This window comes from Mustelus asterias, chromosome 1 (genome assembly GCF_964213995.1).
Source record: "Mustelus asterias chromosome 1, sMusAst1.hap1.1, whole genome shotgun sequence".
NCBI classification, from domain to species: domain Eukaryota; kingdom Metazoa; phylum Chordata; class Chondrichthyes; order Carcharhiniformes; family Triakidae; genus Mustelus; species Mustelus asterias.
The window spans coordinates 138952666-138975216 of record NC_135801.1 but is presented as its reverse complement, the minus strand read 5'-3'; the positions used below and the strand labels follow the sequence as shown (position 1 = coordinate 138975216).

At 39.7% G+C, this 22551-nt stretch overlaps 1 protein-coding gene across 5 annotated transcripts in view; it reads left to right on the top strand.

Annotated features, from left to right (window-relative positions):
* Positions 1–22551, top strand: part of unc13bb (unc-13 homolog Bb (C. elegans)) — a 565742-nt gene that overhangs the window by 529243 nt on the left and 13948 nt on the right. For 2 of the 5 annotated variants that reach the window (XM_078219470.1, XM_078219468.1), the window contains 3 exons: positions 10822–10878; positions 11820–11900; positions 15866–16013. In XM_078219470.1, coding sequence (XP_078075596.1) covers positions 10822–10878; positions 11820–11900; positions 15866–16013 — 286 coding nt within the window. Of the gene's footprint in view, positions 1–10821; positions 10879–11819; positions 11901–15865; positions 16014–19590; positions 19648–22551 lie in introns of all 5 variants that reach the window. The other 3 variants (XM_078219471.1, XM_078219469.1, XM_078219466.1) reach the window with 2 other exon arrangements.

Below are 22551 nucleotides of genomic sequence, written 5' to 3'. Positions count from 1 at the left end.
TCTGTAACCCCCACGACTTGCCTGGGCTTGCAAAATCTCACTAACTGTCCTGGCTGGAGACAATACACCATCTCTTTAACCTGTGCCGAACCCTCTCTCCACTCACATTGTCTGTACCTTTGATTACCTGTAAAGACTCGCATTCCAACCATTATTTTGTAAATTGAGTTTGTGTCTTTATATGCCCTGTTTGTGAACAGAACCCCCACTTACCTGACGAAGGAGCAGCGCTCCGAAAGCTAGTGGCTTTTGCTACCAAATAAACCTGTTGGATTTTAACCTGGTGTTGTGAGACATCTTTCTGTGTTTACCCCGGTCCAACACCGGCATCTCCACATCATGGTCTCCAATAGTATAGCCAGTGATTTTGTTAACTGTTATGAAAAGTCTTAATGCTGTGCATTTTATTGTTTAATCACCTGCATACATTTAAATCTATGAAAGAATTTCCAATCTGTGTACTATAAATGCACAAAACCAAAAGCTGACAACAATGAAATGCTTTCACAATTTCACCTTCATCTCCTCAATCTCCAACAGTCTCTAATCATGTTATTAGACTTGTTTGTGCAGAAAGATTAATTTCCGTTTATGACACTGTGGCCAGCTGTTTACTATAGCTGCCAAGCAGCCATGCAATTTATTCAAGAAGAATGAAGCAACATTGAGTGAAATAGTTTGTCTGCAGTAATCTTTAGTGCAAGATCAATTTAGTGTCCATTCCTTTACCTCTCTCACAATCGAAGCTGAAATCTTGTGCCAAATAGGACTTCTTAAAAATGAAAATGCCTTTGCATTATTGGTGCTTTTTTTGACACGTTTATCATGCATGCTTGATATGATGCTGTGATATAATATTAACAATGCAAGCCAGTGCAACCCATGTTGTTTATTCTATGTTAGTGCTGCCCCTCTGAGTATGTTTGACATATCAATTTACTGCGGTAAGATAAGTTTCAGGCTGCAATTTAACAACTGTTGTTAATTAGCTGCTGATCTGCAAATAAATGATTAGAGTGCTATTTCTTATCACATAGGTATAAGTTACTTTCAGTGAAGGTTATTCCTTTTTGTAAGTTGTATGGAATACTTCTCCAAGACCAAGCATCGTGGCTTTGCATGCTTGGAGTCCAACGTGATGCATTACAGTGTGGTACAATTTGGGCTCAGGATTATCCTAGTGCATTATTGATCCCACCCAAGACATAACGACAAGGGGAAATCTGAGGCCATTTTGATGACCTAGCAGCCTGAGAAACTTAGGTTGCCTGTCCATACTTGGTCATAGATAGTACAGTGGTACAGGACTCAGAGATATGAGACAAAAGGAAGAAGCTTGTAGTAGGATTCAAATATCTTATGTTTTTACTAAATTTGAAAACTTGTACTTTGATACCATTCCATACATTGATCTTATGAATATTCATATTCAACTTATAAGTGATGAAATGTACATAAAAATAATCATAGGCATGATCTTTCTCTATAGTTGTAGCTGCTCTACTTCAGAAGACATACTTTTGAAGAGATATGCTTTTCTACTTAGATAGTGTTCAGTCCCCACGACATCTTTTCTTTCATTTTAGATTAATTTTTAAAATGTTACAGCAGCACTGGACTGTGCTGAGCTTTGCACTCAATTTCCTTCCAAATGCCTGAACTGCTCAATTTTAAAGTACTAAAAGGGAGTTTCAAAGAAAAACTTCATGTAACAATAAATGTTAAAATTCTGCCATAAAATTGTAAAAACTAGGCTAACTTTCAAAAACACATTAGAAAAGAGGTGGCAGTTGAATATCAGTAATGTTGCTTCTAAATATAAAGAAACAATTGTGATTAATGTAGGAGTGAAGGGCAAAAAATAAATGTTATAATTCTTCAGCTGCTTCGTCAATGACCTTCCTTCCATCATAAGGTCAGAAGTAACATTTGCTGATAACTGTTCAATGTTCAGCACCATTCATGACTCCTGCAATTGCCCGTGTCCAAATGCAGCAAGATCCAGGCTTGGGCTGACATGTGGCAAATAACATTCGTGCCACACAAGTGCCAGGAAATGACCATCTCCAACAAGAGAGAATCTAACCATCGCCCATTGACATTCAGTGGCATTACCATCACTGAATCCCCCACTATCAACATCCTAGGAGTTACCATTGACCACAAACTGAACTCAACCAGCCATATAAATACTATGGCTACCAGAGCAGGTCAAAGACTAGGAATCCTACGACAAGTAACTCACATCTTGACTCCCTAAAGGCTGTCCACTATCTATAAGGCACAAACCAGGAATATGATGGAATACTCTCCACTTGCCTGGATGAGTGTAGCTCGATCAACATTCAACATGTTTGACACTATCCAGGACAAAGCAGCTTGCTTGATTGGCAACTCATCCACAAACATTCACTCCATTACTGATGAACAGTAGCAGCAGTGTGCACTATCTACAAGACGTACTGCAGGAACTTAGCAAGGCTCCTTTACCAGCACCTTCCAAACCCACGGCTGCTACCACCTACAAGGACAAAGGCAAAAGATGCATGGGAACACCACCGCCTCCAAGTCACCCACCATCCTAATTTGGAAATAATTGGTGGTTCCTTCACTGTTGCCAGGTCAAAATCCTGGAACTCCCTCCCTCCCTATCAGTACTGTGGGTGTACCTTCACTACACAGACTGCAGCAGTTCAAGAAGGCAGCTCATCATCACTACCCTCTCAAGGGCAATTAAGGATGGACAATAAATGCTGGCCTGGTCAGTGATACCACATTCCATGGATGAATTTAAAAAAGCTAAATAAGGTTTCGTTACTAAGTCAGAGAATTTTGTAACTAACCCATGTCATGTGCATTTGCCTTTGTTAGACAGCACATATGTATATTTTTGAGCAATTCTGTATGTTGCAACATGAGAATTTAATTACGTCAATAGTGTCCAACAATTTTTATACCAGAGTACTCCTTGATGTTATTTTTTCTTCATATTCTACATGGCACTCAAACATAATCATCACTTCTGTAATGGGAGTAAACTTTGTGGCTGGAATGTTATGACCATTCACACCGGCGGGGTTTTCCCATCCCGCTGCAGTGAACGGAGATTTGGCTGAGCGCCAAATTCTCTGACTTCGCTGCAGTGGGAGTGTGGCATGAATGGCCGGTAAGATTGTGCTCTGTGAGTTCACATTGAAACACCATGTGGGAATTTTGGGTCGGGGGGAGAGGGGTACCTTTTTCAAGGGTGCATCATTTTTACAAGACTAATAAAGTAAAGGGGAAAGCCTTTGTCAATTTTTCTTTACTGTTTGCTGATTGTGGTTACTTCAATAGTGCACCTTATGGAGAAACATAGAATCACTGACAGCCACTTCTGGATTTCTGCGTTGAAATGTGCATCCACTGACTCCAAAGGGAGAACTTTCATTCCAGGGCCAGGAACCTGGTGCTTGGAACATTTCCAGGTCCTGACCTTAAACTGTGTCAGTGGCAGTGATGCAATGCAATTTTCACTATGAAGACACAGGAAATCTCCCAGATGTAGAGATCCCAGGGACTAGGGAGAATGTGAAGTTGAAGGAAATCACTATAAGTAACAGGGTTGTATTGGAGAAATTTATGGGACTGAAAGATGATAAATCCCCGGACCTGACATTATGCATCCCAGAATGTTGAAAGAGGTTGCTATCGAGATAGTGGAATGCACTGGTGATCATCTTCCAAAATTCTAGAGGTTCTGGAATGGTTCCTGAAGGTTGAAAGGTGGCAAATGTCGCCCCACTATTTAAGCAGGGAGGGAGAGAGGAAAGAGGTAACTACAGACCTGTTAACCTTACATCAGTAGTCAAGAAAATGCTAGAATATATTATAATTCTCATGTTGCAACAGACAGAGAATCTGGTATACTGGTTTGACGACAATAATCTCTCTCTCAATGTCAACAAAAGAAAGGAGATCGTCATCAAATTCAGGAAGCATAATGGAGGACATGCCCCTGTCTACATCAATGGGGACAAAGTGGAAATGGTCAAGAGCTTCAAGTTTCTAGGTGTCGAGATGACCAACAACCTGTCCCTTCATGCCAATGATATAGTTAAGAAAGCCCATCAACACCTCTACTTTCTCAGGAGGCTAAGGAAATTTGGCATGTCCGCTACAACTCTCTCCAACTTTAAAGATGCATCATAAAAAGCATGCTTCCTATAAGCGACAGGAGGATTTGGACAGACTTAGTGAGTGGGCAAGAACATGGCAGATGGAATATAATGTGAAAAAATGTGAGGTAATCTGCTTTTTAGTAGAAGGAGCAGATGTGCAGAATATTTCCTGAATGGTAAGAAATCAGAAAATGCAAATGTACAAAGAGACCTGGGTATCCTTGTCCACAAGTCACTGAAGACTAACTGCAGGTGCAACAAGCTGTTTATTAGGAAGGCTAATGGAATGTTAGCTTTTATCACAAGTGGATTTGAGTACAGGAATGGGGAGGTCTTTCTTCCATTGTGCAGGAGCTTGGTTAGACACACCTAGAGAATTGTATTAAAGTTTTGGTCCCCTTACCATAGAAAGGGTATTATTTCTACAAAGGGAGTGAAACGAAGGTTCACCAAACTTGTTCCAGGGATGGTGGAACTTTCTTATTAAGAAGGATTGGGCAACTGGGCCTGTATTCTCTCGAATTCTGAGGAATGAGAGGTGATCTCATTGAAACCTATGAAATACTTCGAAGTATCGACAAGGTAGATGCAGATTTTCCTTTGGTTGGGGAGTCGAGAACCAGGGGACATCATTTCAAAATAAAGGGGATGCCACTTAGGACCAAGATGAGGAGAAGTTTCTTTAGACGGAGGGTTGTGAATCTTTGGAATTCTCCACCCCAGAGGGTTGTGGAAGCTCAGTCATTGAATATGTTTAGTTTAAAGTTTAAAGTAAAAAAACTTTAAATTAAACATATTCATTGAAATTACTGTGAAAACTTAAACTTTTAAAACTAAACTTTTAAAACTTTGGAAGCTCAGTCATTGAATGTGTTTAAAGCAGAGATTAATAGATTTCTGATTAACCATAACCTAAAGGGTCATGGGGATAGTGGGTTTAAAAGGCATTGAAGTATTTAATCGGCCATGATCATATTAAATGGCGGAGCAAGTGCGATGGGCTGAAAGGCCTACTCCTGTTCCTATGGGGGAGGGGGTTTTTTAGATGGTGTCATGGAGGCTTCCTGAAAAGTCAGGCTTCATGTGATCTGAAGAAGGGGTGGGGGTCAGGTTGACAAAGGGCATGGGGACATCAACTTTAAAAGATTCAAGAGGAGACCTAACTTGGAAATATATCATTGTTCCTTCACAGTCACTGGTTCAAAATCCCTGAACATCTACCTAAACAGCACTATGGGTGTAGCTGCAGAAGAAGACAGCTCACCACCACCACCACCTGAAGGGCAATAAATGCTCACCTAGCCAGCAATGCCTGTGTCCCATGAAAGAAATGCAAAAAATCTCATTATTTTTAACGGGAAGAATAGAAAAGCAGAGTATTACCTAAATGGTGAGAGATTGTGAAATGTTGCATGCAGAGTGTCCTTGTACATGAATCCCAAAAAGTTAACATGCAGATTCAGCAGGTAATTAGGATCTCAAATTGAATGCTCCCCTTTATTGCAAGTATAAAAGTAGGAAAGTATAGGGTTCGGAGGGGACTTGATAGGGTAGATATTGAGGGAATATTTCCATTTGTGAATGAATCTCGAACAGTTTTAAAATAAGAGGTCTCCCATTCAAGACAGAGATCAGTCAAAATTTCTTCTCTCGGAGGCTTGTTACTGTTTGAAATTCCCTCCCCCACCGAGTGCTGGAGGATGGGGCATTGAATGTATTCAAGCCCGAGGTAGGCAGATTCTGGATTTATAAGGGAGCCAAGGGTTGCAGAGAGCAGACAGGATAGTGGAGTTTACACCTCAATGAGATCAGTCATGATCTTATTGAAAAGCGGAGTAAGCTCAATAGGCCACATGGCCTACCCTTGCTCTTCATTCTTGTGTTCTTACAAATGAACTGTCATTTTCCTTCTATCCCAATGAAGCTGAATGGATTTATCTTTCAGAGCAATGTTGTGGTAGAGTAAAGTTAATATTCATAGTATCTTTAATCAGATTGTGTGAATATAATGGGGGAATTTTATTTTCCACTCCCCCAAAATGGTTGGGAGAGCATTGCAGAGGTGGGATAAGTTGTTAAAACATGAAACCCAACTGCAACCCGCTGCAAACACATCTGCTACCAGGTTAGTTACAGTAGGTTTGGGGACATTGAAGTAACCCACTATGCAGAGGTATGCTGACCATTATAATATTTTATTGATACTCCTCCGTTCCTCAGAATCTGTGAGCTATTTGAATTCAGTGGCTGAAGGGAAACCCAGCTGGAGCTGGTGGATCCAGCATTTTTACCAGCACAGCTTAGATGCTGGGAACAGCAGAATTGCATCCCTGGCTCCTCAAGCAAACCATCCACTGCAATCTTTCTTCCGTTTACCATACAGTCTCTCCCAAGGCCTTGCTCATTCCCCCCACCTTCCAGTCTCTTCACCCCTTCCCTGATATTCCTCCATCCCGGAGATCTCTAACACCCTGATGCACCTCAATGAGCACCCGGAAACAAGGCTTTAGTACTGAAGGCTTTAATACATTAACAATGAAACTACTAACACAAATTCACCCGTTCAGACTGAAGGGGTCCTGCCGGAGCAGGGGGTCTTATACCCTGCCACCGGAGGCGGGACCCCACTGGAGTGTGCCATGATAACACTTAGGACAGGTAAACACCCTATCCCAACAACATAGAACAACCCCCATAACAACAACACCCTAGCCCAACAGTAACACAATAACAACCCCAGTGGTGAACCAACGATGGTTCACCACACACCCCATCAGAAGTGTTAATGAGATCTTGCTATTAAATTCCGCAGGACCCTCATCTTCCGAGTATTTCTAGATTTCCCAGCCACAGGCTCATGCCACTGATCGGTTCCTGGCACCTGGTAAATTTCGGGCCCAGTGTGTCTAAAATATCAAAATTGGATTATGTGTTGCTCAGCTGCTATTGTTGATGTTTAAAATGTAGAAAATTATGAATTTACATGTGACTTGTTAAAAAAGGGAAACAAATGTAATAACTGAAACTAAAATGAGTTGCTATACTTGGTGTATGTCTCCCTCTGGTGATTGATTATAAAATTGTTGCAAGTTTACTGAAGCAAATCTATTCCTATTGAGGTGAAGTCTCGTGATGTTTCCTTTGATCACCATGAGATTGCACCCCAAACTTATGCTGTCCATTGTTAGCAAATGTCAGGCATTCCGGCTACATAACCAGCTCAACTCAGTTGTAACTGACTCAACATGATGTGGATGCTTGGCATGCCAACTTGGGCTTTGCCAGCTTGACCTCAGTGCTTTGGCAATTCTTGCATGTGCCTTATCAATACAGACAGCTTTAGAGAATGTGCTGCTGAGATGAGTAAACTTATCCATTGCTGACAGGTTCTCACCATGGGCTGAAACCTTGGGCTTTCCTGGAGCAGGCTGGTACATCACTTCAGTTTTCTTTGTGCTGATTGTAAGGCAGAGTTGTCGCACGCATTGGAGAACAAATTGTTGCTATGTTGCATGTTCAGTTCAGAATAGGCAGCTGCTGCACAGTCATCAGCAAACAGAAAATTACAAAATATTTCCTTGGAAAACTCGGTTTTTGCTTGGAGCAGTCTCAGATTGAACAACTCTTTGTCCATGCAAAATCTGATTTTAGTTCCAAGATCACCATCAAGGAAAACATTGGAGAGCATGGTGGAGAAAAGCATGCTGAAGAAGGTTGGCGCAAGCACAAAATCATGTCTAATTCCATCAACAGGGAGTGGGTCAGAAGACTTACTGTCAATCAGGACATGTACATGTTCCTATAATGTGGCGCCCAGAACTGCACACAGTACTCCAGCTGTGGCCTCACCAAAGTTCTATACAACTCCATCATGACCTCTCTGCTTTTGTAATCTATACCCCAATTGATAAAGGCGAATGGACCATATGCTTTTTTCACCACCCTATTAACCTGCCTTTCCGCTTTCAGAGATCTATGGCAAAAACACACCAAGGTCCCTTTGTTCTTTGGAACTTTCTAGTGTCAGGCCTTTCATAGTATACTTCCTTGTCAAATTACTCCTTCCAAAGTGTATCATCTCTCACTTTTCAGGGTTAAATTCTATCTGCCACTTATCCGCCCATTTGACTATCTCATCTATATCTTCCTGTAACCTCACTGTTAACCACCCGATCAATCTTTGTTACATCGACAAACTTACTGATCCAACCCCCTACATAGGCCAACATTTGTTGCCCATCCCTAATTGCCCTTGAACTGAGTGGAAGTAGGAGTCACTAACATTGCTGTAGTGCTGGAATCACATGTAGGTCAAAACAGATAAGGATGGCAAGTTTCCTTCCCGAAAGGACATTAGTGAACTAAATGGGTTTTTACACCAATCAACAATGGTTTCATAGTCATTATTAGACTTGTAATTCCGGATTTTAATTGAATTCAAATTTCACTATCTGCCGAGATGGGATTCAACCCTGGGTCTCCAGAGCGGTATCCTGAGTCTCTGGATCACTAGACCAGTGACAATGCCACTGCCTACTCCTATAACTTTGCTACTAGATAAGAGTAATAGCATTCGTTATTTCTCACAGTGTAGGGTCATCAAGAGAGAAGTTGATGCCAACTGGGCTTTTTCTGTGAGCGGTATTGACCGGTCAATATTATGATGATCGTGTAGACTGGGACCTGTAGACAGATTTTAGAGCATTGTAGAATCTGTTCCAACCTTTGTGTGCACATGTCTGAAGCTCATCTGCTTTTTGATTTCAGCAAAGTGTTTTGCATCTCTCCTAATGTGATTTGGACAGTCCTGCAGATATTTTGGGAGGCACCATGCTTGGATAGTGATGATTGTCATTGAGGCAAATCCTGTAGAGGAGATGTTTCTCCTCTAGTAGTTTCAGCATTACCTCATTATTTTGATCAAAACAATCTAGATGCTTACGAGAGGGACTTTGGAGCGATGGAGTACACTCTACTCCTGAAGGTTGCCCAGTCATCTTCGATGCAGTGAGAGTCCATTTTCACTGTGCACAGGCAGCTTTCTAGTTTCTCTGAGAGAGGTTCCTTCTGATTGCTTGTTTGATCTTTGAGACATGGAAATGCTTCTGGACCTTCATGGCGAGAGGACGGCTCGAGAAATAGATCTTGATGTTTGGCTCTGAAATGATAAGACATTGGTCAGTCCTGCAGTCTTTTGTTACAGACACATCCTACCTGTCCCTCTGTCTGGTGATTATGTAGTCGATTAGATGGCAATGCATAGAACAGGGGTTCATCCAAAATGTCTTGATGCTTTTCAGGAGATGAAAAACCGTTAGTAATTAAGAGCTCATGCTCAGCACACATCTTCAGCAAGAAGAAACCATTACTATGACAAAGTGCCAACCCTGTTTTTCTGATGACCCTTTCCCGTGCCTGGTGATCTGCAGCAACTTCTGTGTCGATGTCACCAAGAATGATTTCTATGTCTGACTTTGGCACAGTAGCAATCAATGAGTGGAGGACGTCATAGAATTTGTCTTTGACTTCTTCATGGTTGGTCATGGTAGGGATGTACACTCTGCTGAGAGTTGCTTACCTCTTGCTGTGCAAAGAGAGTTTAAACATCAACAGATAATCATTACCATTCTTGGGACCTTTTCAGAGATTTCCCCCCATAAATACCTGCAATCATTGATGGTAACTTTGATTTTATGTGACAGTCTAAATTGGGCTTTCAACATCCATCCCACAAAAATACCACAAGCCCCCTTCTCCTTTGCAATATTTTATGGCGAGTGTGGTTATTGACTGGTACTTTTCAAACTAACCTATTAAATGATTTCCATTCAGTTAATGGGATCTGTAAGTTTATCAGGAATGAACAGGTAGCGGTTTTCTCAACCACCCTTTTTTTTAAGCTCTGTGGGGATCTGATGCCTTTGAGAGGTGTGAAACTATAATGAGACACAAGACATTTAATTATATAAATGCATATGAATCATACAAATCTTTGATTCACTCACAGCAGTTTCTTTAAACTCTGGGAACATACTGGGCCACTGATGGATGAATTGTTACCTCAAGCGTTATGTGGCAGATTAATTCATAAGTAAGATATTCTAAGAGGCACTGGAGATTGCTTCATTTGAAAGATAATGACTTCACTCCTGTCATAATTTCATTTGTATAATTAGATACTTTCTGATTTTAAAAATCTGTACTTTATGTAATAGTTAGGCCTGGATTTTGTGGTGGTTATGACAGTGAAACTGTTAGTGCTGAGACCATTGTGTATGTGAAACGGGAAGCATCTTCTGGCATTTGCAGATGCACAGTTAAACACAGAAGTTGCAGATTGGGAGCTGTTTTGTGTATTGTATTGTGAAGTCTCTGTAGATGGCAATCTTTAGAAATCAGTGAACTGACATGTACTTCCCTGTTTATGCTGTAACATCACTCTTTTAAAAAAACTCTGAGAAAGCTATGCCTTGTTAATGAGGTGTGGCAGGATTTTAATGGCATGTTGCTCTGTTGCTGACTACAAAATCCAGACAATAAAATGTGTGTGTGTATCTTTATAGTACTTGCAGTCCATTTATTTTGTTAAATAGCTTTACAAGATTTTGTAAAATTTTCAACATTTAATTGTTTTTCTTCCTTTCAATGCATGCAATCACAGGGTACGCAGTTGATTTTCACTGCTGCTAAAGAACTGGGGCAGCTATCCAAGCTGAAGGTATCAGTGTTTTTTGTTGCACGAGCAGTAAACCTGTGTGCTGTGTAGAAAAATGCATGCTTTGTATTCAAAAGAAAGAAAGCTTGGTGTGTTTTTAATTTTTAAAAATATTTATTTTCTATGAGCAATTAAAATAAATAAATTATCTTTGCCCGTCTTATGAACTGCAAGAACATTATTTGCAATCTGTTTCCAAAGAAGTGTTTTTCCAGTGTGCGTTATACAATATTGCCTTGAAGCAATTGTAACAACAGAAAGATGAGAAATCAAAACGTAAAAATTCTTGTTTTCTGTTTTCATACCAATAGTTATAAGTAAACTTGAATTCAGATAAAATCCTCCAGTGAAGCAAAAATGTGCACTTGGGTGCATTTTCGGTGTTCTGTAATTATTATTGTAAATTTGAAAAGCATAATTAATACACACTCACATGCTCTCTGGAATGGAACTGGAATAAACATTCTGTTTCACAGGACCATGAGAAGGAAACAAACTAAAATGCCCATAAGCAGAGATCCAATTGCATTCAAACTTTTATAATTATTACATTTCTAATAACATTGGCTGTTCGTAAACAAAAATGAGTAGCCATGTAAATTCCCTAACGCATCTCTATAATAGATTTCATCAGTTGTAGATTATTTTCCTTTCTTGAAGCAATAAATTTTAATTTTGTTTTTTGAGCACAATTGATGACAAATGTGCTCTTGCTGCATGGCAAGTGTTTGGGTGGTCAGCTCTCAAGCTGTTGGGAAGTTTCCAACAGAAAAATTTGAGGAAGACTCTTAGTAAATTATTTACCCGCAGACAAAAAAACAAGCTAATTTTGATGTTTTGGGCCCTTTGTCCGAATAGGCAGAAAAACTCGCCCCTTCTTGCAATTCGTAAGCATTATTCTCATCTTTATGAAATGTCTGACTGTGCAAGATTCAATTTTCCAGGATCACATGGTTCGGGAAGAAGCCAAAAGCCTTACACCAAAACAATGTGCCATTATGGATTTGGCATTGGACACAATTAAGGTAAGAGAAGTTCAGCTTAATTTCTAAAATTAATCTATGTAACTGAGATCAGAAAAATTCTGAATAATCCCAATATTCTGTAAGCAACCAATCCTTCAGACGAACATTTACTCGGGATTTCTCATGTTTTGAACATACCTAGTCATGCTTTTCCTGCAATATTTATTTGTATATCTGTTGATATTCTTTGGGCTGTACCCAAGTGTCAACCACCTGTTTTTTAAAGCTGTTTGTATTTCAACACAGCTTGTTACCATTTCACAAGAAAAATCATAATTTTCACAAAGATTGAGAATATTAAACGATCAGATCAATTTAAAGATACAATTAGTATTTGTCAGAAGCAAACCGATTGATTAAAGGATCAGATACAATCAGCTCTGGTAGATACCATCATCTGGTTGGTTGCAAGTTGGGAGTGGAGCTTGTCAAAATAATCAGTCAGATGTTAGTTTATTTCAGTATTGGTTACAAACAAATTTTAAAATGTAATTGATGAGTGTCACAGTTAATGATACGTTTGTCAAGTGTTTGTTCCAAATATAGATCAAGTAAGCTGCTAAATGCATCTTTGAGACTTGCCCAGCTGCTGATTTACATAAAGCTTCATTTCTTTCAAATCTGGCTCAGGCTGCTTTTATGAGATTGGATGGTTGCTCCCTTGGATGAATGTATTCACTATATTTGAACTTACTAATTTACATTTTACTACTATGGTGTATGATACAGGTTTTTGTCTTGTGGAAGAGTTGTGGAGCCCAGTTACTTTGTGCAATTTTAAATGCTATTTTCAATTTATTTACTTTATTGTCAATAGATGGCATTTCTCTAACTGATACAGTGATTAGGTCTACCCAAGAGCAAAATAATTTTTTAACGATTGCTGTGTCTAATCATTTTTATTTCTAGTTCAATAAAATAAACTTTCATTGACAGGGAAGAAAAATACAATATAGGTTGGAAAGTACAGTTGACAATAATAGTAAACGGCTATTTAATGCATTTGAATGATAGCCTTTTGACAAGTGTTTTAGCTGAAGTTCTTTCTTTTACATGCATTAATAGTTCTGTAAAATAACTGAGACAAAGCACTTGTCTGCTATTAATGCCACTGTAATTTCTAATGTCATTTATTTTGAACTTTTAATACAAAAAACGTCTGAAATGCACATAATTTAATCAACATCTCAAAGAAAAATGGATAGGTTAGTGCTTAGGTGTGACCCTCATCGGGAATGGGTTCTATGGTTTTGTTTCAATGATACTGAAGCTATGTAAAATGAAAATTGTTTAATTAAGATATTGAAATCTGAATAATTTGAATTCAGAATAATTCATTTTGGGCTGCCATGACACGTGGCTCAGGGATGGTGTGTTCGGTAGTGAATCATTTTTGTCTGGTAAATGTGAAATGCATTGCCAATTGTCTTGGTTGGCAACTGCAGGCAACTCCAAAGCAGCCAAGTGCTGTTAGTTCCTTTTTTGCATAAACATTACGGTTAGGAACAATGGGGCGTAATTCAGATACATTCAACCATGAAGGGAAAGATAAACACTGCATGCTGTGCAAAAACCATTAAGCTGTCAATCAAAGGCTTGTTAGGCTGCATTATGAAATTGAATAAAAGCAAATGTTTTCAAAGGAAAGCAAAGGATTTCCAAGGATTTGAGCTTTCTAGGAAGGCTCAGAGACTAGGAATAAATGCAGTGTTAAAAAATGGGCTGAATGAGCTGTTGTGGAGAAGGGAATTCACCCACCCTCCCCCCGCACCCCAGTAAAAGTCAATTCTTCTGTCAGACAGAGGACTTGAAAGGGGCTTTCTCCCACCTTCAGCTTCAGAGAGAGAGAGAGAGAGGGGAATCTCTTCTGCATAACAAAGAACAAAGAACAGTACAGCACAGGAAACAGGCCCTTCGGCCCTCCAAGCCTGTGCCGCTCCTTGGTCCAACTAGACCAATCGTTTGTATCCCTCCATTCCCAGGCTGCTCATGTGACTATCCAGGTAAGTCTTAAACGATGTCAGCGTGCCTGCCTCCACCACCCTACTTGGCAGCACATTCCAGGCCCCCACCACCCTCTGTGTAAAAAACGTCCCTCTGATGTCTGAGTTATACTTCGCCCCTCTCAGCTTGAGCCCGTGACCCCTCGTGATCGTCACCTCCGACCTGGGAAAAAGCTTCCCACTGTTCACCCTATCTATACCCTTCATAATCTTGTATACCTCTATTAGATCCCCCCTCATTCTCCGTCTTTCCAAGGAGAACAACCCCAGTCTACCCAATCTCTCCTCATAGCTAAGACCCTCCATACCAGGCAACATCCTGGTAAACCTTCTCTGCACTCTCTCCAATGCCTCCACGTCCTTCTGGTAGTGCGGCGACCAGAACTGGACGCAGTACTCCAAATGTGGCCTTACCAGCGTTCTATACAGCTGCATTATCAGACTCCAGCTTTTATACTCTATACCCCGTCCTATAAAGGCAAGCATACCATATGCCTTCTTCACCACCTTCTCCACCTGTGTTGCCACCTTCAAGGATTTGTGGACTTGCACACCTAGGTCCCTCTGTGTTTCTATACTCCTGATGACTCTGCCATTTATTGTATAACTCCTCCCTACATTATTTCTTCCAAAATGCATCACTTCGCATTTATCCGGATTAAACTCCATCTGCCACCTCTCCGCCCAATTTTCCAGCCTATCTATATCCTGCTGCATTGCCCGACAATGCTCTTCGCTATCCGCAAGTCCAGCCATCTTCGTGTCATCCGCAAACTTGCTGATTACACCAGTTACACCTTCTTCCAAATCATTTATATATATCACAAATAGCAGAGGTCCCAGTACAGAGCCCTGCGGAACACGACTGGTCACAGACCTCCAGACCCTTCGACACTACCCTCTGTCTCTATGGCCAAGCCAGTTCTCCACCCATCTAGCCACTTCTCCTTGCATCCCATGAGCCTTAACCTTCTTAACCAACCTGCCATGTGGGACTTTGTCAAATGCCTTACTGAAATCCATATAGACGACATCCACGGCCCTTCCTTCATCAGCCATTTTTGTCACATAATGGAATGCTGCTGTGATTTGGAAGCCTGCAAGGTGTCCATGGGGCAAGAAGATTAAAATGGCCAGCCCACTTCAAAGTTTTCACAATCCATGACCAGAATGAAGACTTTGACAGAGAGATGTCTGAAATCACCATGCCAAAAGTGATGTTCATGTTTCCCAGGGCTAGAAGGGGCAGTCAAGCCACAAGACCCCATCCTGGGGGAGAGTGCCGAGGTCAACAACTTGTCTCCAGCCCAAGCCCACCCAATCCCCAGCAGCATTGGAGAACCCTCCCTCTACAGCCTGGCAGCAGCAGAGGGGCACATAGGCACTGCATTTACCTCCTTGACCCCCCCTCAGGGTCCACTGCACCAAGTCCACAATACTCATGACCAGTACCAAAGCCTGCCTGGTATGGATCCTGATGGGGAGGTGAGTGAATAGCAGGAGAGTTTGAATTGGGCTTCAAGCCTACTAATTACATTTGAATTGGCAGTTCTGCATAATCAATAGTTTGAGCCTGATCAGATCAGGCCTGATAAATGGCAACATGTTTCATGTCTATTGGGAATCCTGTTTTAGCCCTGATGCCCTATTCAGTGGAATTTGTCAGGATTTCCGCCAGCAGAGAACGGGTCAGTGAATCCCCCCATTGTCATTTTGTCAAGCGAGATGGTTGACAAATAGCAAACAATGTAAATGCATAACTATTCCCCGATATAAATATTTTTTAGATGTCATTAGCACCATTCTATTTTGTGTTTATTTAAGCAAGATACATTTTTACAGACTAAACTTTGGTGATAACTTCTGCTTTACTGTTATTAGAAAGTTGTCTTATAGCAGGATGGTACATATATTAGTAATTCATGAGTTCAGAGTATTTATGTTTAAACTTTGACATTACAGCAATACTTCCATGCTGGTGGAAATGGTCTGAAAAAAACTTTCCTGGAGAAGAGTCCAGACCTTCAGTCCTTGCGATATGCACTCTCGCTCTACACTCAGACCACAGATACCCTCATCAAAACATTCGTCCAATCTCAAACTGCTCAGGGTAAGTTTTTTAAAGGAGTCTTCTTCTGCACCAAGCTCTGAAATAGTTAGTTTGATCTGCACTCCTGATTAGAGCAGTGAGCAAACCAGATATTTTCTTATTCAAGGTTCCTCCTCAGTTCAAAGGTTCTTAGACATATACATTTTTGTATACTTAGCAGTTAGTTTTCTTCAGCTAGAAATGATATTGACTTCCTGGAAAACTGGACGATTGTGTTACGGAACTACTGAAAATTGAGAACAGTATTTGGCTTTGACAAAGGGTCATCTGGACTCGAAACGTTAGCTTTTTTCTCTCCTTACAGATGCTGCCAGACCTGCTGAGATTTTCCAGAATTTTCTCTTTTGGTTGCATTTTATTTCTGTTTTATTTTTCTGTCAAATATGGGCTCCTAAAAGAAAATTGTACTAACCCATTCAGAAGATTATGATCAGCAATTCCGTTTTGTCATAATTAAATCAAATATCAAAGGTGGCTTTGAAAATTAGTTTTGTGACCATGACCTGAATCTGTTGGGAAGGAGTTGGTTATCAGGCGGCCTACAAGGAAGAGTGCTACATTAAGAGGAAGATGATAGCAATGACCCAATAGAATTTCTGTCAACTGAGCTCTAGGGCAGAACTGGCTCATGCAATTAAAGAAAAATTAGCAGCCTCTATGCCTGTCTTTCCAAAAGAAAGCACAACTGGAAGTAAGTAGCTTGAATATGTAAATTATGAAGAATTAAGTATTTAGGCATATAAGTTAAAAAATAATGGAAAGAGTCATTTTTATGTTGTACATGTAGCTGTTTATATTTGAACATGTAACAACTTATTGTCTATAGTCTTACAGAAGATGGGGGGGTGGGAGGCAGTGAGGAAGGGAGGCATTGAAAACCTTGGAGAAGGTTGGGGTGGGCTGACACATCCGTTCCATCTAGCCACAAAGAAACAGAAGTTCCCTTTGGCCCATTTTCTAAGAACAGAACTTCAAAGACCCAGGCTTGTTCCCCACTTCTGCTATAGTGAATCTGGTGTCTCTCAAGTGTCCCAGTCCACAACTTTCCCATAGCCAAAGAACTGTTCCTCAGCCATATCCCCTTCAACTCTGCTGTCTTAGTTTGGGGAAAACAGATTATCTGCCCATAAAAATCAGACTCCGAAGGAACGCCAAGATCCATTGTACCCAGAAGACCTGGTGGTGAATGTTGCTTCATGATTGGTCCATTAGCGAACATTTAACTGTCCAAAACAGCCAGATGTGCATAGCGTCAACAATATGCACTTAATAATATGTATTTACTGAGATACACAGAGCCAAACAGGCATGTTGCTCTTATTGATTTATTCTCAGTATTTAAAAGATTTAGATTTTAGATTTAGATTTTTCTTGTATTGTTGAGCCTTTTTATTGCTTAATCAACTATTCTCAGGAATCGTGGGTGCTGATTATGCAGGGATCAGTATCTCATTTAGTGAGTTGCAAAGGATTTTTTTTTTGCCAAATTCTATTCATCCATATGGTGACCTATAGATGGCTCCATGATCAGAAATCACTTGACTATCCTGTGAGAATGAAATGTACCATAAAGAACTGACCTGCAGAATGTATATCCTATCTTACAATAGTCCTGAATTATAAATAAGATGCACTATGTTTCTTATATTTTGAGCACATAAAAAGTATACTTGAAGATATATGTTGTATCATGGGGAATGCAAATCCATTGCCCAGTAGTCAGCTGTATGTGGCATGATATGGTCATCCATGACCTAACACATTGACTCCCCCCCCCCCCCCGAAAAGTTTGGGGGTCAGTGGGAGATTATGTAATTTACATTTTCCTGGATGGGTTCCCACAGCACTAGGGGAGATGTCTGAAGATGTGACTAGAGGCCATGAATCATTAGGGGGGGTTGCAGTGGGGAAGGACCCATCTCCCCAAGATGAATCCCCCTTTGGCCCACTTTCTAAGAGGGAATATGAAGAAACAAGTTGTGGGAATATTCAAAAATCCTGTGTCCCACTTCTACCATTAGACAGCTCAGTTAGTGTGGTCTCACTCAGTGTCCCAGTCTGTTGCTTTTCCATAGCCAAAAATTTCCCTTCAGTACATCACCTTTGACTGGTGTTTTGCTCCTTAAAAATCAGATGTTAACTCCCAGGAAACACTGGTGGGACCAGTTCCTGGGCTAATTTATGGCCTTTCTGTCATCTTCCCATGGGAATAAATTGGAGAGATCACATATTTTTGGCTGTCAATTTTGCAATGATTTCTGGAGGGCTTAATTACTTTTGAAAACTGATGCTCTTTTCAGGAGTATTTTAATTACTCTGACGACAAACAGAAAAGCCCACAAGCTTGACTAAGCTGAGAGGTATAACGCCAAGTTAATTCTAAACAGCTTGTGGTGCTGGGATGTTTGTTTATTGTGATTTGTTTTCATTCATTCATTTATGCCAAAAGAATCTTTCAATACTCTTTACATTTAAAATATGAGATAAACTATTTGCTTTGAATGGTTTGGATAGATAACTCAAGATTTTTCAAGGGTCTCTTATAAAGACAGAAATGTTTTGTATATTTTAATTTTGAAGCTACAAATGATCTGCAGTATACCTGAGGTGAGATTTCTGGTTATGACCTATTGCTCTCCATTTGTGGTAAACATTACTGTCGGGAGTGGTCTTTTCTTTAAATCCTTTTAAATAAGTTATCATTGTTACCAAAAGACTGAATGTAAAAAATGCTGGATAAAAGCAAATTACTGTGGATGCTGGAATCTGAAACCAAAAGGGAAAATGCTGGAAAATCTCAGCAGGTCTGGCAGCATCTGTAAGGAAAGAAAGGAGCTGACATTTCGAATCCAGATGGCCCTTTGTCAAAGCACAGCTTTGGTCATGGTCTAGATTCCATGGTCATCTAGACTCAAAACGGCAGCTCTTTTCTCTCCTTACAGATGCTGCCAGACCTGCTGAGATTTTCCAGCATTTTCTCTTTTGGAAAGACTGAATGTCACTGAGAATGCGGCAAATAATGAAGAAAAGAGGAGTGATGATGATAGCAGCACGGTGACACAGTGGTTAGGACTGCTGTCTCATAGCACCAGGGACCCGGGTTCAATTCCCAGCTTGGGTCACTGTCCGTGCGGAGTCTGCACATTCTCCCCGTGTCTGCGTGGGTTTCCTCCGGTTTCCACCCACACTCCGAAAGACATGCTGCTTAGGTGCATTGGCCATGCTAAATTCTCCCTCAATGTACCCGAACAGGTGCCAGAGTGTGGCGACGAGGGGATTTTCATAGTAACTTCATTGCAGTGTTAATATAAGCCTACTTGTGACACTTTACTTTTTTAAACTAAAGTTGTTCTATTGGTCGTTGCACTTAACATTGAGTGTTCTCTTCTACAAACCTTCAGGCTGTTTCCTCTGGGCAGTAATGTGCATGTAGGCGAGGACAACAAGTATGGGTTTTGCCTCATTTCCATGGTTTTCTCATCTTCCACTGCTACAAGACTTGATGGTGTAACCTATAATCTCACTCCATTTTTTTCTCCCTTTTATCCTGCTTGCTGGCTTTGATAACATGAATCAGTGCATGGTGGAAAGGGTATTAGGGTTACCGCTAATGAGGACGCTCTTCCTGACAAGGGTATGTCTGCAACTAATGTTGCCCAGCTGTGACAACATTAGCCAAATAGAGACTTAATAAAACAAACCGTTCCCATTATTACTGGAATGCTTCAGAGGCCTGTGCTTCCTTGCTGTAGAGTCAGTCCTTGCTCATGATTCTAATGATTGTACGGTAGAAATCGTATTGGAGTGAGCATGTCTATTATAACTTGCAAAAGTTCTATAGATTATGAAGAAAAATCTAATAAAACAATTACTTGTACTGAATATGCATATTAATGTATTCAATACAAAAAATTGAACATTGAGTAATGTAAGTAGTTAAAAAAAAAATTCAAAGCAACAAGTAAAGTACAAATTTGATTTGTCTTTGCTTTACTGTTTTTAACAAACAGTGAGACATTTTGGGACATTTTACATTAACAAATCTCTTTTGTGAAAACAAACTCAAATTGTAAAGTTATAAACTAGCCAAAGTGCTGTTGTAAAAAGATTACTCGATACATGAAGTTTAGTTTATCAGGAGAAACTATAGATTGGCAAAACGCGTCGAACTTTGAAGTCAAAAACTACTTCTTGCTCCAGATCATCTGCCCATGTAAGCAGAATGCTGCCAAACTGTTTTACAGCTCTGTAATCAATATGGATTTTATAGTATCGCCCAAAGTTCACAAGGTACATTTTTCATAGAACAATTCAAATAGAATACACTTTAAACATTTGGAGCTGTAGCAGAGTACTAACAGTAGAATGACAAAAATATGTTTGAGCTTTCATAAAACTTACATAAACACAAACATTAAAATTAGCATTAAATTTCTAATAAACACATTTTAGAATACTTGAGGATCGGACCACGCAACCTTTTCATCACAGAGGTCATGTCCTGTTTTCATCTCGGCTGTATTGTGTGCCTGAAGGTCTTTTTGGCAGCAGTGCTTGCTTAATTATAGAAAAGTGATTTTTAGGTTCAAGAAAAAGCAATAGTTAAATAATCAATCTTTGTAATTTTCTATTCTGGTTTATCATAACATTATGTATTTTATGATATCCTGAAATATGTTATACATCACTTCCACCCTGAGTAATTTCTCCAACCTTTTCTTTACAGTATAACTTTAAGTTGTTTATGCTGTATGCTATAAATAGAAAACCCACTGAGTCCAGTTGAGTATAATATTTTTCAGTTACAGCATACCCAGCAGGTTTATGGTATATTGACATGCAAGCCACATGATTTATTGTTCCAAAGGTTGAGTCTCTGTAAAAACAACTGGTGATGAGATAGCACAGCTGTACTGCTGTACCCCTTCTGTGTTTTCCCTAAAGATACTTTGGTTCTTTTCATTGGTTCACTTGGCCATGAACCTCAGTAATATTGATGTTGAAGTTATAGCACCATGTATCCTTCCATTAAGACATTAAACCTAGCTGCATGTTTTTGTGGTTCAGGTGGCTATGAAAAGTTTCACAACAGATTAAAGAATATTCCACAAGCAATGCTTAACACGTTGTAAATTGTAAGCTCATTCAGTAAACAGATAACTGGACTGGTTCTTTAAATTTAAATCATTTATCTGCTTAATTTCTCTACAATTCAGAATAATTATTGCGGCTCTATATCAGAAATTACCAGAAAATGATTCGAAGTTGCCTTATTGCTTTGTTATATTAGGCAACTATCAGATCTTCTGTAGTTTTGCTTTTGTGCAGTTAACAATTTCATATTAACATGTTTTAATTAAGATCTTTTTAGCAACAACATATTTAGCATAATGAAATATCTCAAAGCATTTCAGAGAATAAAACAAATTCTGACACAGAGCCACATAAGGAGATGACCAAAGGCTTAGTCAAAGAGGTTATGTTTAAAGCAGTATCTTAAAGGAAGAAAGTGAGGTAGAGAGGCAAACAGATGTAAGGGAATTAAAGGGAAATATGAAAATCTATTCAAATAGTAACTGACCTCATTAAACCTAAAATCTTCTCATCTGTTGACCAACTGAGTGTTATTAAATATTGCATCATGTCCTGGTCAGAGACCAGACTTAAGTGCCTGCATTTTTGATTGAACATTGCCTACTTGCATTCTCTTTACAATGTCATTGATATAATTCTCATTTAATATGCTACTTGCATGGCTTTTATGAATTAACTGCATGCAACGCATTGGCTTCTTACAATCACTCCAACTTAAAACCCAGGTTTACTGGCTAAATCGAACTACACAAAATCGGACTGCACTAGAACAAAGAACTGAAGTGTAGTGTTTCAGAGAAAGGGCTATATACAAGTCTTTATTAAACAAATTGTCTCACTAGCCTCATTTATTGTTTCTCTACTCAACATTATGTCAGTAAACATGCTACTGAGCATTGAAATTTGAAACCGTATCTCACTTATTGTATAATGACAGCAGGAGATTGATCATTTCTCGTCCTTGATTTGCAGTGGAGACCATCAACAATCTACAGATTTATCCTATTTTGCTTCTAGTTCCTAAATTGTACTGAATTCTTTTTAAATGCACTTCAAAATATGATATTGAGTACCACAGTCCAAGAAAGTTTCATTGCTTCTCTGCCCAATTAGCCAGTCTAAGCTAGGTATCCTGAAGGTGGGAGTTAGGAATGTGCAGTTGGTCTCCGCAACCCTGAAATGACAGGGAAAAAATTAGACATATGTCCTCATCCTAGTAACAACCTCAAAAGAAATATCTAAGTGTGGCTTCAAGGCAAGGACGGAATGTGATGTTCTCTCCTTCAAACAGCAGACTAATATGTGGAGAAAGGCGATGTAAACAAAGTCACTGTGCAATGATTCTTAGCACAGCGCACTGCCATGAAAGAGGTTAAAAAAATCTAATATGAATATTTGAAAAACTCCCCATCTAAATGTTTTTAAGATATTTATATTACAATCA